This window comes from Oratosquilla oratoria, chromosome 1 (assembly GCF_046742065.1).
Source record: "Oratosquilla oratoria isolate Oo_2021 chromosome 1, ASM4674206v1, whole genome shotgun sequence".
NCBI lineage: Eukaryota > Metazoa > Arthropoda > Malacostraca > Stomatopoda > Squillidae > Oratosquilla > Oratosquilla oratoria.
The window spans coordinates 28,188,474-28,206,500 of NC_134777.1; the positions used below are offsets into that span (position 1 = coordinate 28,188,474).

Sequence of the window (18,027 nt, forward strand, 5' to 3'; positions counted from 1 at the left end):
TTTCCTCAGTAATCCTTCCCCTTCTCCTTTTTCTTCACTTTCCCACTACACCACGAGCAATTTCCCCCCCACCCTGTAAATACAATAGGTACTTCCTTTGCATTGGGATCCACGAAATTTCACTTTTTCTTCAGAACGTCCTCTAAGCCGTCCGTTCGTTGAAGTGTGTATTTACCTAGTTGTATTTTATGGGAAGGGGAGCTATGCTCGTGGTGTCCCGTTTTCATATCTCATTTTATCTAAACTATTTTTAAATTCATGTATTGTTTGTGCACACACCACTTTCTCATCTAACTTGTTCCAACTGTCTATTACTCTGTGAGGAAAGCTGTTCTTTTTCAGATCTCTTCTATAGCTGTCTTTTTTTATTTTCTTTCCGTGTCCTCTTGTATTTCTATCATCCCATTTTATCAGATTCTCTCTATCAGTAATTTCTATGCCTTTCATGATTCTGTAAATAGCTATCAAATCTCCTCTCTCTCCTCTTTGCTCTAGTGTCTGTAGTTCAAGTTTTGCTAGTCTCTCTTCATATGATAGTTTTGAGAGTGTTGGTGCCAATTTTGTAATTGCTCTTTGTATTCTTTCAAGCTTTTTTATACATTTTTTTTGTACTTGGTGACCATATCGTTGCTGCATATTCCAATCTTGGTCTTATCAGGGTGATTAGAATTTTCTTCACCATTTCTTCATCCAGGTATGTAAATGCAACTTTGATTGTTCTTATAAAATTATAAGTTTCTCCAAAAATCTTATTTATATGTTTCTCAGGTGACATATTATTCATAACAATGACTCCCAGGTCCTTTTCATATTCTACTTTTTTTATTCCTTCTTCTCCCAATTTATATGATCCTGTTTTTTATTTTTCCAAATTCCATTATACTACACTTTTTTGTATTGAACTCCATCTCCCACTTCCTACTCCATTCCCATACTTTATTTAGATCACTCTGTAGTGATTCACAATCTTCTTCCGTGTTCACTTTTTTCAGTAGTTTTGCATCATCTGCAAAGAAGCTCATATAGCTTTCAATTCCTTCCTCCATATCATTAATATATATAGCAAACATTATTGGGGCCAGAACTGTTCCTTGCAGAACACCGCTTATTACTTCATCCCATTTTGAGTGTTTGTCTCTTATCACTACTCTCATTTTTCTTTCTTGCAAAAAGTCTTCCATCCAATTAAGCAGTTTGCCCTGTATTCCTCCTTGGGTTTCTAATTTCTTAAGCAACTTCTTATGTGGTAATTTGTCAAAAGCTTTTTTTAGGTCTAGAAATGCACAATCAGCCCATCCATCTCTTTCTTGTATTATATCTATTAGCCTTGAATAGAAGCATATTAAATTGGTGACGCATGATCGTCCATGTCTGAATCCAAATTGCCTTGGATTTAGCACATTGTTTTTTTCTAAATATTTTACCCATCTACTTTTTACAATTCTTTCACAAATTTTTGCTATTGTACTTGTTAGAGAGACTGGTCTATAGTTGGTAGGGTCTTCTTTATTTCCCCCTTTATATATAGGTACTATATTTGCTTTTTTCTAATCATCTGGAACTTTTCCTTCTTTCACGGAACTGTTTATTATGCTATGTATTATGTCTGCCAGTTCATTCCTGCATTCTTTCAAAATCCAGTTTGCTATTTCATCTGGTCCATGTGATTTTCTGACATCAAGATTACTCAAGTGTTTCAATATTTCATTCTTTGTTACTTCTATTTCTTTCATAGGGACTTTCTCTTTCCATTCGATCTCTTCAGGTTGTATGTTCTCCCTTGTAAACACTGATTTAAAATGTTTGTTCATAATTTCTGCCATTTCAATTTCCTCTGTGTATTCAACTCCTTGTCTTAATTTCTCCAAGTCTTGTTTGTTTTTCAGTTTGTTGTTTACAAATCTGTAAAATAGTTTTGGTTGATCTTTACACTTTTCTATGACATCTTTTTCATATTTTCTCTTTTCTTCTCTGCACGTTTGTACATATTTATTTCTATAACAGGTATATATTTTCCATTTTTCAGGCCTTTTGTCTTTTTTCCATCTGGTCCAAGCTCTGTCTCTTTTGTCTTTTAACTCCCTACAACTTTTGTTGTACCAGCATTTTACATATTCTTTTTCCTGTTTTTGTCTTGGGACATACTTTTCTACTTTTTTTTTTATAGATTTTTGTCAAAATGTTCCATTTCTCTTCCACTGTTGTTTCTTCTTTGTGTATTCTTTCCCAGTTTTCTTTTTGAAAGAATTCTCTTATTTTATCAAAGTTTGTTTTTTCATACATCATTCTTCCTTTTCTATATTGTTAATTTCTTTTCATGTTTTTTCCTCATTTAGTTCCAGTTCAATCAATATGTGGTCACTTTTACTTATTGGTGTTTTATACTCAATTTTTTCCTTTATTCTAGGTTCAGATGTAATTATTAGGTCTAGTCTCGATGGTTCTTCCTCATTTCTATACCTAGTGTTCTCCTGTATCCACTGTGTCATTGTATGGTCAGTAATCATCTCAAGTAGAGCGTTTCCCCATGAGCCGTCTCCACCCTTTACTGTCATCTCTTCCCAGAAGATTTCTTTGCAATTAAAGTTGCCCATCATAACTATTCTTCCTCCATCTTCCATTATCTTATTTAATGTTATCTTTGTGTCCTCTAACATACTTTTATGTTCACTCTCTTCCCACGAGGCTGTTTTCGGAGGCACATAATTTATCACAAACTTTCTGCTCTTCTTAGCTGTCTTCCACTACGATCATAATCATCTCTACTGTATTCTTTCCATATGTGACACACCTCACATTTATATCCTTCTTAGTCAGGAACATAACTCCACCCCCTTGCTTTGTCTCTGTTTCTAATCCAATAATTATATGTATCATGTCCTACACTGTTGGGTGGTAGTGGACCTTTTAATTTTGTTTCTACAATTCCCATTATGTCCGGTTCTTTTTCCTTCAGATAATCATTCAGCTCATTCAATCCTGTTATTAATTCATCTATATTTATGTAAGACACTCTTAGTTTTCTGCCACTTCCATTGTGTTCTCTGTTTCCCTTTTGTTTTTCTCTAGTATGTCGAATTTCCTTAATTTCATATTCACTACTCTCCAATAGAATCTCTCTTTTTCTGACTCTGTTCTGGTCTCGTTTTTTTCCTTAGCTTCATGTCTTTTCTTTTTTTCCTCTCTTTCCTCTTTATTCATTTCCCTTTTTATCCATACCTTTTTATATTGTTCACTTGCTGCTAGTTTCCCTGTTTTGGATAAGATATTCTCTGCCGTCGTTTGTGACCTGAATTTAATCTTAATTGGTCTGGTCTTATCTGTACTACACTTTCCGAGCCTAAACTTCTCTTCGATTTGTTTCATTATTTCTGGCTCATCTTCCTGAACTAATTCAAGTAAACTTCTTACTTTTTCATTTTCCTCTTTGATTCTTGTGGTTCTATCTGGGTTATGTTTCTCTTCCATTCCTAATATAATTATTCATTTCTTTTTATCTGCTAAGTCTCTTACTATATTCTCCTTCTGTCTCATCACTTTAATAACTGAGTCTTTAGTTTGTTCTTTCATTTGTTGTTTGATTATGTCAGTAAATGCAACTTTACTGTTTTCTTCGATTTTTTTCCAGCCCTCTTTGTTGTCGTTACTATTCCTCTTTAATTCTTCATTATCCTTTTTTTACTTCTTTTAACTGTCTTTTTAATTCTTCAATTTCCTTAGTTAAGTTTTTGTTCGCCTTCTCTAGTTCTTCCAATTTTTCAACTCTGTGCGCAATGTTGGTTACATTACCGAACCTATCCTCCCAATGTTCGATCATCTTATCAAGTTTCTCCTCTAGTCTTTTCAATTGGGGGAGGTTGGTATCCCCCCCACCCTCTTTAAATCCCTGGAAACTATTATCATCTTCCACTGTGTTGCTCTTATCTATACTTCTAATCTTTACATTTTTGTTGATCCCGTCCTCTCCAAAGTCATCGTCTTCAGTTCGCCTCTTGTTTACAAATCTCCTGGCCTCCTGGACCGTGTCTCTCTCTTCCTCATTTCCTTCCATTTCCCTCAATATCCCTTCCCTTCTCCTTCTCTATCACTTCCCCACTATTGTACGAGCACTCCCCTTCCCTATAAATACAAAAAGGCACTTCCTGGATGTTGAGATCCACGTAGATTTTCCTTTTTCCTCGGAACACCAATTCTCGCCATCCATTCAATGAAAGGGTGTGTGTGTTTGTTTGTTTGTTTGTTTGTGTTAGGTGTCCATAGTGTTGCAGCATAATCATACTCAAATTTAGGTCTTGTCAGTGCAACCACTATTTTCTGTACCACTTTCATTGATCTTAATAAGTTAAAAGTCTCTCCAACCAATTTATTGACATGTTTATCAGGTGTCAATTCACTTGAGATGGTCACTCCCAGGTCCCTTTCTGAGTCAACTTTTTTTATTTCCTTGGTACCAATTTTATATTGACCCGATATACTATTTTTGCTTTTTCCAAATTCCATTATATTACATTTCTTAATGTTGAAGTTCACTTCACACCTCTGACTCCATTCCCATATTTTGTCCAGGTCTTCTTGTAGTGATCTGCAATCTTCTTCTGTTCTTACTCTCTTGAATAATTTGGCATCATCAGCAAAGAAGTTCATGTAACACTTCACTCCCTCATCCATATAATTTATATATGTGGCAAACATTAAAAGAGCCAATACAGAGCCTTGCGGGACGGCACTTATCACATCTTACCAGTTCGAATTTTGGTCTCTAAGTACCACTCTCATTTTTCTCCCACTTAAGAAATCCTTCATCCATTCCAGTAGCTTACCTTGTATTCCTCCTATCATTTCAATTTTCTTATTAACTTTTTATGTGGTACTTTGTCGATAGCCTTCTGCAAGTCCAAGAAGGCACAATCTGCCCAGCCATCTTTCTTGTATTATCTCAATCTTGAGTAAAAACATATTAAGTTTGTGGTATACAGTCTTCCACTTCTAAAGCCAAATTGTTTAGGGATTAGTATTTTATTCTCTTCCAAGTGTTTTATCCATTTGTTTCTAATAACCATTTGGCATATTTTTGCTACTGTGCTTGTAAGGGATACCAGTCTGAAGTTTGTAGGATCTTCTTTGTTTCCTCCTTTATATATTGGTACTATGTTTGCATCTTTTCAATCTTGCAGTACCTTTCCTTCATTGAGCAAAAAGGCTATTATCTTGTATAATTTGTCCGTCAGTTGGTCCATACACTCTTTCAGTATCCAATTTGCAATTCCATCCGGTCCATACAATTTCCTAACATCTAGGTTTTTTATTTGGTCTCTTATTTCTTTCTGTATTACCTTTATTTCTTTCATTTTAGGGGACTTTCTTGTTGTCCATCTTCCCAAATTTGTGAGCTCACAATTATAAAAACAGACCTGAAATGTCTGATCATAACTTCTGCCATTTCTGTGTCATCTATATATTCTTTATCTCCTTCATACAGTTTTACAATTTCATGTTTGTCTTCTAATTTATCATTTACATATCTGTAAAAGAGTTTAGGTTGATCCTTACATTTGTCTATAATATATTTTTCATAGTTTATTTTTTCTTTCCTGCATATATTTACATTCGTTCCTTAGTTTTATATGTTTGCTATTTGGAATTTTTTTTTTTTTTGTCTTTTTTCCAACTTTTCCAGGCTTTGTCTCTTCCGTCTTTAGCCTCACTGCACCTTTTCTTATACCAACACTTTATATAAATCTCTTTTTGCTTCTTCTTTGGTACATATTGATCAATTCCTTCCTTGTATTTTTCTTTGCATATGTTCCATTTGTCTTCCATCTTTGTTTCCTCTTTGGAGAATTTATCCCAGTTTGTGTTTTGGACAAATTTTCTAAGTTTTACAAAATCTGCTTTTTTGTACATTAACCTTCCTTTCATTTCTTCTTACATTATTTTGTTCTTTTAATTCAAACTCTATTAGTATATGGTCACTCTTTCCAATTGGTGTCTTATACTCCATTTTGTTCACAATATCCAGTTCAGAAGTTATATTAAGTCTAGTTTCAATGGTTCCTCATTGTTTCTATATCTACTATTTTCCTCAACCCATTGTGTAAAGGTATATTCGATTGTCATATCCTGCAGAATGTTACTCCAAAGTTCCTCTCCCCCTTTTGCTATCATTTCTTCCCAGATTATATCCTTTGCATTAAAATTACCCCTAATTACTATGTTACCACCCTCTTTCAGTAACTCATTTAGGACATTCATTGTGTATTCCAGTAATTTAGAATGATCACTATCAGACCAAGCCTGTGTTTTTGGTGGCACATATATTGCTACTAATTTTCTATTTTTCATATTTTTGTTTACAACTTTAATAATAATTAATTCCACATTATATTTGCCTTCATTTATCTTTGTCACATTTAAACCCTTTTTGGTCAATATCATGACACTTTCTCACTGTTTGCCTGTTCTATTTTTTGCCCAGTATATAGACCTTGTCCCACCATACTTGTTGATAGAGGGACTTTCATTTTTGTCTCCACAATTCCTATAATGTCAGGTTTCTCTATTTCCAGATAGTTGTTCAGTTCATTAATTCCAGAGATCATAGCATCAATATATGTGTATGCCACTTTTAGTTTCATATTTTCTTCTCTTTTCTTGATTTAAGTTTCCATTTTTCTGATGTATCATTTTTTCAGTCCTAGGTCCAGTACTCTCCAAAAAAACTTGTTTTTTTCCATCTCCGTTCTTTTCTTATTTCTAGCCTTGGCTTCAATTCTGAGAGCTTTGTCTTTCTCTTTTTCCTCATCACTGATTTCCTTTTTTATCCATATATGTTTGAATTTCTCGCTGTTTGCTAATTTAACCGCATTCGATAGTACCTCCTTGGCTATCATTTGAGTTTTATTTTCAGAGGTCTGTGTCATTTTTCTTTTGAGTATTTGCCTACCCTGTGAGTCTCATCAATTTCTTTGTCCAAATTTTGCCCCTCATCCTGAATTTCTTTCAGAATTTCCATAGCTATTTCTTTTTCCTCCTTTTCTCTCTGGTATTTATACACATCATGTTCTTCTTGGATACCATGGACCACAATGCATTTACCTTTGTCAACTGTATCTCTCACCCAATTTTCCTTTTCTTTAATTACTTTCATAACTGTTTCTTTTGTATTTTCCTCCATCTACTTTTGTACTATTTGAGATGAGGTGCCTGAGAAGTATGATAGTGGTTACTAGGCTGGATAGAATGATAAATAAGGAGGTGAGGAGGAGAACAGGGGTGGAAAGGGAGTCGTGAGATACGGTTGATGAAAGAGTATTGGGATGGTTTGGACACATGGAAAGAATGAGTGAAGAAAGATTAGTAAAAGAGGTGTGGAAGGCAGAATTAGGAGTGAACATGAGGGGCGACCAAAGATGAGATGGATGGATGGGGTAAAAGGGGCATTGGGAAAGAGGGGAATGTCTGTTAAGGAAGGATGGGAGAAGACAAGGTAGGGGTGAATGGAGAATGGTTGTGTATGGATGATGTGATGCATAAAGCGGCCTTGCTGTGGATGTGCTGTGTCCTGCAACACTACTTCTGATCCAGGGCAGTGGGTGAGATGCAGGAATGACCTGACATCCAGGAGGAGCCAAGATAAGAGAGAGGAAGGGTGGTGAATGGGAGTGGAATATGTCTGGATGGAATAGGTGGGAATGGATCTTATGCCTTTGTTTTTTGGATACTTCCCTTGTAAGGGGGAAAAAGCCTTTGGTATATGTATGTATGTATGTATGTATGGAATCAACCCACTGAGCTTATCTTTGGATGTCTGAAGTAAATATTATTATGAATTATATAATATATATATACAAAAATCCTGGCATTACATCCCCCCAAAACCCATTCATTGTCCCACCCATCTTAACTCCTCATGGACTAAAGCCAATCCATCCCCTGCCACATTACTCAGATAAAGTACAAAGACTCACACAAATACATAACTACACAGTAATGGCATTTTTCTACATGTAAGGGAGATGGGAGCATGTTTTGATGTTTTGGAAAAATACATAAAGAGCTATCCTGAGGCCCCTCAGTATATATACAGGTTCATATTTCTTTAACTTTATATCTAAAGTCTACATAACTGCATAATCATAAGAAATATGGGAGGTTGATGATGTGGAACTGGGCCCACAATTTCTCTAACCATCATCTTATTTCCCATTCCAGTTTGACTTGATGTTGTCAGAAGATGGCAGCGGTCGTGGGGCAGCCCTTGTTGCAGCTGTGGCTTCCAGATTAAGATGAGAGGTTTCCTCTTGTATAGAGCCTTGACCAAGTAGACAAAACAGTCCATGTTGGACATCTACTCGCCACTTTACAACGTCAAGTGCTGTTGGGTCAGTGCAGCTGAAGTACAGGATTCCAACAGTGTTATTGTATTATCATGATTTTTTTTTCTAATAGCTTTATTATATATGTGTGAATTTTTATGATGTTGAAGGGAAACAATACATTTTATGGTTGGAAGTTTTTATGCAGATAACCTCTGATGAACCAAGAAGTGTGTTCACAGTTTTCCTTCATGTTTTCAGTATCAGGTATAGTCATTCTGTCAGGGTTATTTGGGATCATATGTACTAAACATGCAGATGAATATTGTCATACAGAAATGAACAGTGGTATCACCTTGGCTCAATCATGAATGAATATCTGACATCAGCTGGTCTTTTTCATATTTGTAGATAATTGATTTTCAGGTAGACATTCATATCATGAAATTATGTGTGCACACAAAGAAATGTAATGTCATAGCTATGCAGTAGCACATTGTAGTTCAGGTTCACTGATTTGTAAATAATGCAAACAAAAAATGCTCACCAAGATCACAAGTTCAAAGCAATCAGTTTAATGTTATGTACAGAACAAAAATTATTTATAACTGCCAAGACAAACAGGGTCTGACTTAAGAAAATGAACTACAGTGGTGTATGCATAGCCACCATTGCATACTTGCCTCTTCAGAATCTTCAGTATGCATAGCATCAGTGCGAAGGTCCAGTAGTAGCAAATGTGTCTAATTGCTTGGACTAGATGGAAGGCAAAGATTATATAAAAACTGTAGATTATTGTGACATAAATATACTGTATAACTATAAATCAATATATATAGACAATTATATATATATACATATATATAATTTTGAACATAAAATCATGGTACTTAAGCATGAATGAGAAAACAAGTGTAAATATTAGAAAGCATGAATGGCATCAGTTTCCCCATAATCTAAAATTAGAAGCAATAACCTAGTTTCCAAAATAAAATAAACAACATACTCTCATGCAAACAGAACATGCAGCCAACACTTATGAGAATTTAGCCACATGCACATCTTTGTATATTTGTACATGTAAAGAAATGTGTACGTACTCTTGCAAAGGTATACACACACATAATACACATCATACGTTCACAAAAAGCTGCCAACATACACACAAGTATACATCTAATTATTCATTATGTAAATTCACATATGCTATAGTGTAGTTTCACAGGAACACCATGGTGTTGCTGTCAGTGTAAACTAATAGAAGACACTGTTTTAAGGCTGGCCAGCACTGGTTAAAACCATTCATGGGACAAAACATTCAGTATTTATTCATATGTTTCTTTTATGTCTGCATTTGTCATTATACTGATTCATTTTCTCAACCCTCACCCAGAATGTTTTTCTACTGTTATCCAATGGCAGTCCTGTTGTAAGATTCCCATAACCCAATCTGTTCCTAATTCATTGACAGCAAGTCTTCACAGTTTCAGCTGGAAATAAATCTCAAACAAGTCTGCCACAGAACTCTGCTAGAAGCTGTGATACATGGCAAGGACCAGTTCTCCTTTGTTTGCATTATGGTTGAGTATCAAAGAGAATTATAAAACTGCAAGTACTGTACTGTCGATATGTATGCAGTACATTTGCTTCTGTGATGTGTCATGCAATTTTTTTTGTTATCTCCCATTCGAGGTTGTATTGTTGTTTAATTTGTTCAATATTTTATTTTCAAATTCTATTGTAAACTTAGAAAGTGATCACTTGTACCCAGAGGAAGTAGAGCCTCAATGTATGAAGGATATGAATCTCATGTTAAAAAAATATCTGGAATTTACTGACTAACCACAACTCAGTTGATGAGACAACCTTTGAACTCCTCCATGTATGCAGCAATCTGAATTTAAGATTCTAAGAATCTGAATTAATAACACTCTTATGCTTTGTATAGTGTATATTTGAATACTGATTATTAAATTCAAATTTCATGAACCACTTTACATGATTAAAGGTGATTAACTGATATTAAGTATATATAATATATATTTTTTTTATTGTGAATGATTATTAGTAGCATTATGATCACAAAGCTAGGATCCTGTATTATATTTTCTTTCTCATGAGCATAATGAGGATGTATGTGTCATGTTATTCATAGTGGAAAGCACAAGGAAGAATGAATGTCGGTAGTTGTTTGCTTAGCTTTTTCTATATGGATGAAATACTGTATGTGTCTTTGAATGAATCAATATGGAAGAGAAAGAATATAGTGAACAAAGACATTCTGTTATTATTTTTTGTAGTTAGGCAGTGGGAATAAAATGTGTAATATATTATGTCTTTCACTTAACCTAAGGTAACTTAATTAATTTAACTGACTTAGCTACCTTCCTTATAAGGGGGAAGAACCCCTTGTATAGATAGAACTTATTTACCCAGTAAAGAAGAAAAAGGAAACATGTGAAACAATCACTTGTCTTTACAATCTTTATAAAACTTTGTGCAACAGAAATTCATATAAAGTGTATCACATTTCTACTTAAGAAAGAATATTTCTACAACTTTAACAAGTTAAAACACTTCATGTAACTTGTTTATGCCAATACTAGGTGATTTCATTCTGTGAAAAAGAGACCTTAACCAAAGAGCTCCTGATGTACAGACCCTAGTAAGTGACATAGCCCAAAGGGGTTTCTCCCCGTCTTCTCTATTTTCTGTATGAGGGGATGGATGGGGGGGGGTTGCTGTGTCCTGCTGCATTGCTCCTGACCCAGGGCAGTGGGCAGGAGACATCTGCAAGGAGCTAAGATGAGAGGGAAACATGGAGGTGGGGGGCTGCTTGCCTTTTGATTTGACTATCTTCTATATAAAGGGGAAAAAGCCCTTGGTATATAGATAGACTAAGTGAATATTTATATTCGTGAGAAGAAAGGTGTGTTGAGTAAAATTAAGTTGAAAGGAAGGGTTGAGTTTGAATTTGGGAGTGTGATGGGCAGGGTGTCAGGAGTGATGAAAGGGTGAAAGGGAATGAGTAGCACTGTTGGTAAGTGATAAATGCAAAAAGAAGTAGAGGAGAGTGTCTTTGACGATAATGTGGGAAAAGATGAAATTGGTATGAGAGCTTTTGTGAGTGCATACAGTCCTGGTAGAGATAAAAGTGAAGAAGAGAGGCAGTTTATTGAACTGATTAAAATGTGTAGAAAATTCTGGAATGTATATTAACGAGTTGGGGATCTAAATGCTGAAGTAGATGAGCCAGTACATGGAGTAATAGCAATGTACAGCATATTAGTTTATAATTATGGAGAAATGTTAGAGATGTCTTTAGGAAGGGAGTTAATAGTAGTGTTTAAAAAAAGAACCAAACTTAAGTGTACTGTACATAGGAAAGGGTGGTGAAGGGGAAAGTGGTTGAGAGGCCATGGACAATGTAGTGGCATCTAAAGAGAGGATTGAAAGAGTTCTGGACATAATAATTTTTGCAGGAAGAGAGCAATATATTGTCAGATCCAGGGATGCAGTGCTGCTGGAACTTGCCAGAGCACTGCTCCAGCACCACTGTAAGTGACTGCTGGGGTGGGGAAAGGAAGAGAGGATGAGGGGATGAAGGCTATCGGTGGTGGCAGAAAAATATTAGTATTACATTATGAACAATATTACAATATTTTTCCTAAAAAAATTGGCACTGCATCCCTAGTCAGATCATTCATTATCTGATATCAGGGAAATTGAGTGTGGGGGTAAAATGGAGGTGGAAATGGTGAACAAATTAAATGTAAAGAAAAAAAAAAGGAAGGATAAGAGAGAAACAGTAGAGGAAGAATTGGTATGTTACAAGGGAAAAGCAATGAAGCACACAAAGATGGTATTAAGATAAGGAAAATGAGAGGGAAAAGAAGCAGGAAATGGTGGGATGAAGAGCTAAGTGATGGTGTGAGAAAGTGAGCTTATGAAGACTGGTTGCAAAGTAGAATTAGGGAAGTATATGAGAGATACAGAGAAGAGAGAAATAAAACAAAAGGTACATACATATACCAATGGCTTTTTCCCCTTACAAGCGAGGTAGCCAAAAAACAAAGGCATAAAATCCACTCCCACCCATTTCATCCCCACATATTCCTCTCACATTCACCCCCCTCCCTCCCTATTATCTTGGCTTTTGGATGACAGGTCATCCTTGCATTTTGCCCACTGCCCTGGATCAGAAGCAATGTAGGATGACACAGCACATCCAGAGCAATGCTGATTCATTTAATTGGTGACCCATCCCCTTATGCAGAAAAAGAGAAGATAGGGAGAAATCCCTTCAGGCTGGATCAAAATATTCACACATACTCCTCACCCCCATCTATGAAGTGTAAAGCTAAAAACATGGTGCAGTATTGCATCACAATATCATCCATACACAACCATTCTCCACTCACCCCTATCTTCTGTCTTCTCCCTTCCTTCCTCAATAGACATTCCCCTCTTTCCCAATGCCCCTTTCACCCCATTCATCCATCTCATCCTTGGTTGTTTCTTCCACACCTCTCTCTTCACTCTTTCTTTCCATGTATCCAAACTATCCCAATACTCTTTCATCAGCCCTTTCCATCCCCATTCTCCTCCTCACCTCCTTGTTTCTCTCTCTATCCAGCCTAATAACCCTTACCATACTTCTCAGACATTTCATATCAAACAGATTGAAACTTTTTCCCTCTTTCTCTCATATGTTCTTTGTTTCTGTCCCATACAGTACTGTTGGTACAATCACTCCTTCATACAATCTCCTCTTAGCAACCATTCCCAAATGTCTATTTCTCATTACACTTTTTAATCCCTTAAGGTATTTACTTGCTTCTCACAATTGTACCTCCATCTCCACTCCCTTTCCTGCTACATTTGCACTCAAGTATCTAAAGCTATCCACTTCTTCCAGTCTCTCTTAATAATTCACTTCCAATTTGTACATCTCATCACCTTTTACCCATATTTATCTTCAACTTCCTTCTTTTGCACACCTTCCCAAACTCTGTCAATAACTTCCTTAATCCCTCCTCTGATCCTGCCACAAATGCAGTGTCATCAGCAAACAATGACTGGCTCATCTCCCATTTTTCTCCATTTTCTTTAAAGGTCAGTGTCGGGTGAATGATACGCGTGGGAAGCTCGTACACACTGTTTATTATTATGTAAGATCAGTCAACATAGGCGTGAACGTCGACATGCGCAATAGCAATGGTAATGATAGTACAAAGCAATAGCAATAATACAACATCCCCCTTCAAGTTTACAAAATCTCAAAATAAACTTATCAGTAAGTAACAGTTAGTAATTCCCCAAAAGGCTGCAAAAGAAAGCATAGTGATGACATATCAACTAGAGTAAACCTTTAGAATTAAGTACAAAATTAGATACTATTATTTGTGATACATAACATACACTATTAGTAGTAAACCATTTCTGGTTGTACATTGGGTTTAGGCACTCTGCCGGACCTTCTAACTTCAATTTGTGATGGGCTAGGTACACTAGGTTTAGTGCTAGGACAAACAACAGAAGTAGATGCACCTTTAGGAATATCACTGACATGGATGGAGTTATCAGAAGAACCGAGCAGGGTGGGAGTCCCTTCTTTGGGTTCAGTGTTAGGCAATTTACTGTGTTCACCTGTGTGTATGAGAGAGTGTCGGTCTCTTCTTATTGTGGAACCTGCATCAGTCAGGACTTTGTATGATCTCGGTTGAGTCAGTCTCTGTGTTACTTCTCCATAACGTTCTTGGTCTCGTATGTATACCTTATCGCCTGCTTGAAGAGCTGGCAATGTCTGGATACGATGGTGGTTGTTGTAGTTCTTAGAGTATTTCTCTCTATAGAGTTCCTCTTTTTCTAGTAGGTCATCTTGGTTATATCCCTTTGGTCTCAACGTATCAGGGAGTACTGGCAATTTTGTTCTTAGTTTTCTACTCATCAGTATTTCACTTGGGGTCAAACCATTTCTAAGTGGAGCTGAACGATAGGCAAGTGGTCCTAAATAAGGGTTAGCGTTCTTTTTAAGGATGTTTTTAGCTGTCTGGACTGCCTGTACATCTTCAACGAGGAAACTTGTGCACCAAAGACACCTCAATGAAGATGTAAGGAAACCACCGAAACCGAAACAGACAGGAAAGAAGAGAGGTGAATCTCCTTTCAAAGCATCTGGGTTTAGCCCACCAAGGTGTAGATGGTGTGGGAACACAGATGGACATTTCAGAAAAAACTGCCCAGCCAGAAATTCCAAATGTCACATATGCGTACGTGTCGGCCATTATGCTTCGGCTTGCTTAAAGTCAAAACATATTCACGAAATAGAAGAGGATGATTGTGATGAAGTAGATAATTCTTTTATGTTAGGGGAAGTCAAATCTGCTAGTGAGAATTTTTGGTCAGTTGATGTGGCAATAGATAGGAAAGTGACTAACTTTAAACTTGATTGTGGATCCAAAGTGACAATTGTTAGTGACAAAACACCTTGGCTTAAGAAGTGTAACCTCACAAAAGCAGATAGTGACTTCCGAGGACCAGGGGAAGTCAATCTCAATCACCTTATTAAAGGGAAAATTGTAGATGCTGTACTTGAATTAGGTGGTAGGAGACATATAGAAAATGTGTATGTTATGACAGGTCAGAGTAATAATCTTTTGTCGAAATCAGCTATAGAAGCTCTGAAACTCCTTAAACCTGCTAAAGAGGTGTACAACATAGACAAGGCAGTGAACTTCAAGGAAGAATTTCCCAAGCTCTTCAACGGACTGGGGTTACTCAAATCTACATACAGAATTTCTTTGCACGAAGATGCTACTCCTCATTGCCTGTATACCCCAAGACGGGTACCCCATCCTCTGCTGCCAAAAGTAAAGAAGAAACTACAGTCCATGGTCCACCAAAAAGTCATTTCCCCTGTAACTGTACCTACAGAGTGGTGCTCAGGGATGGTTAACGTTGTTAAACCCAATGGTGATGTGAGAATTTGTGTGGATCTGACACCTCTGAATAAAGCCGTGAAGAGGGAAGTACACCCTATGGCCAGTGTAGACGAGAATCTTGCCAAGTTAAGAGGTAGTAAAGTTTTTACGAAACTTGATGCCAACTCTGGATTTTGGCAGATACCACTTGATGAAGAATCAAGGTGGCTGACAACCTTTGTGACTCCATTTGGGCGCTATTGCTTCAATCGTTTGCCTTTCGGCATTAGCTCCGCCCCTGAAATCTTCCAAAGAACCATGTCTACCATACTGGAAGGTTTAGAAGGAGTTGTTTGCCACATGGATGATATCCTCATCCATGGGCCCACACAGGAGATTCATGACAATCGAGTTCGAGAAGTGTTATGTCGACTACAGGGAGCAGGAATCACCCTAAATGACAAATGCGAGTTTTCAAAAGGACACATGAAATTCCTGGGCCACATCATTTCAGAGAAAGGCATTGAAGCAGATCCAGGAAAAACCAAAGCTGTCCAAGATTTCCCAAGACCCAGGAATGTAACTGAACTGCAAAGGTTCAACGGTATGGTAAATCAGCTTGCCAAGTTCATTCCTGACCTAGCCAATGTAAATGAACCACTTCGCCAGCTTCTAAGGAAGAGTCAACAATGGTTCTGGGACCAACCACAAGAAACTGCATTTGAAACAATCAAACAGAAACTTGTGTCCACAGAGATCCTAGCCCATTACGACCCAAACAAGAAATGCATTATTGCTGCAGATGCTTGTCAAGATGGTCTTGGCGCTGTTCTTATACAAATGGATGACACAGGGCACCGTCGTCCTATTGCTTATGCTTCAAGATCACTCAGTGACACTGAGAAGAGGTATGCAGTTATTGAAAAAGAAGCTTTAGCAGCTACTTGGGCTTGTGAAAAGTTTAAGGACTACGTTTTAGGAACAGTCTTCAAGCTTGAAACAGATCACCGCCCTTTAGTGCCTTTGCTCTCAAGTACTGATTTGTCAAAACTTCCATCTAGAATTCTTCGCTTCCGTCTCCGACTAGCAAGATATTCACCAGAAGTGACATATGTACAAGGCGTTCATCAGAAAACAGCTGATGCTCTATCGCGAGCTCCTACAAGTCTTCCTACAAAAGCTGATCTAGAGCTTATAGAAGAAGTGGAAGAAAGTCAAGAAGGTAATTTTAAAGTTATTCCAGCTACAGAACGACGCCTGGGAGAGATCAAAGCAGCTCAACAACCAGATGCCATCTGCAAACAAGTTCAAGCCTATTGTCTAGATGGGTGGCCTTCAATAATGCCTTCTCAGCCACTCTTGAAACCATACTGGGAGAAGAAACAGCATTTGACAGTCAACCAAGGACTACTAATGTTTAACAACCGCATTGTTGTTCCAACCTCCCTACAGCTGGATATTCTCAATGCTTTACATGAAGGTCATTTAGGAATTACTAAGTGCCAAGGAAGATGTTAGACTTCTCTTGTTTTTCATACTTGGAACAGACTGGTTCAGGAACTTTCATAGCAGACTGAAGTTTGGCATCTCTTACAAGTTTGTATGATGGATATTCAGAATGCAACCTCAGTAATTCACCAAGTAAAATCTGTACATATTCTGTAAATACAAAATGGAGATTTGTTGTTTGTACATTTCATTGTTTACTTTGTCATATTATCTGAACAATACCCAATTTTTAGGTAAGTATTAATTTTGAATTTATCACATTGCTCCAGTAGGAAGTCCTATGCAGTTTCACAGTTTGGATGCAATATGTAGCACAATAATGCTTTATACAGTCACCATATGTTAGATTAACCTTCTCTTTTGCCACTCCAACAATTGCTTTGGCTTTGGGATAAGATATAGCCCATTGCATCTCTCCATTTTTTCCAGTTTTCTGCTTTTTACATGAATTTTCATTTAAATGAAGGGCAGCAAGTAGTAGTCTGAAAATGGAAAATTAATAATGATCATTTTCAATCACCATGCATGCATTTTACCATTCCCAATATGAATTCAGCTCCCATGTGTCTGAATTACTGTAGTGAAATTACATCAAGAGATATTTGAAGTTACCTATATACTTGACTTCCTTTCATTGCTTCATAAAAAAGTGCTGGGACTTGGGAGCAAAGAAGCACACAACCTTGTGACGTGATTCCAGTGCTGCTTGTTGACAAGGCAAGAACTGACAGATATCTCTGAGAAGTGCTTTCGGTGTTACTGTAAGCTCAAGCTCTTTGTGTGCTTTCTAACCTGAACGCAAAATGATAAGCAGACTGTTGTGTGGTGTATGATTGCTAAGCATATGTACATCTATGAAGCAAGTGTAAAGCTAAAAACATGGTGCAGTGTTGGTAGTAGCTACTATTCCTCATCAACCAGTTCTATATACCTCTCACCACTGTTACCGATGTTACTCCATCTACTGTTCCCTTCTATGGTCCCCTTTCACCACTGTCTTTATGTATGATAGTTACTCACAATATTTTTCTGTAGGAAGCCCCTTTGCTTCCAATCATCCGACTTAGTTGAGTTCCATTACTTATTTTCTTCTGTAGGCCCCATGCCTCAGATCATCCAACTTAGTCAAGTTCCACTTAGTATAAGTATAGGAGAGGGTATATAAATGGTTGATATTTTTCTTTTATTTTCTCTACAAATTCTTCTACAACGTGATTGTCTTAGTTACACCAAAGGACTCCCATCTGGAATCCTCAATTTGTTCACTAGGTCAGTTCAAA

The 18,027-nt window shown here is 36.9% G+C and overlaps 1 protein-coding gene across 4 annotated transcripts in view; it reads left to right on the forward strand.

The window, feature by feature from the left end:
* The window catches only part of Hex-A (Hexokinase A), a 114,797-nt gene extending 104,152 nt beyond the window's left edge, over positions 1–10,645 (forward strand). For all 4 annotated transcript variants that reach the window (XM_076197213.1, XM_076197222.1, XM_076197241.1 and 1 more), the window contains one exon: positions 8,212–10,645. In XM_076197213.1, the coding sequence (XP_076053328.1) occupies positions 8,212–8,289 (78 nt within the window). In that variant the 3' untranslated portion in view covers positions 8,290–10,645. The remainder of the gene's footprint in view (positions 1–8,211) is intronic.
* Positions 10,646–18,027: the final 7,382 nt, after the last annotated feature.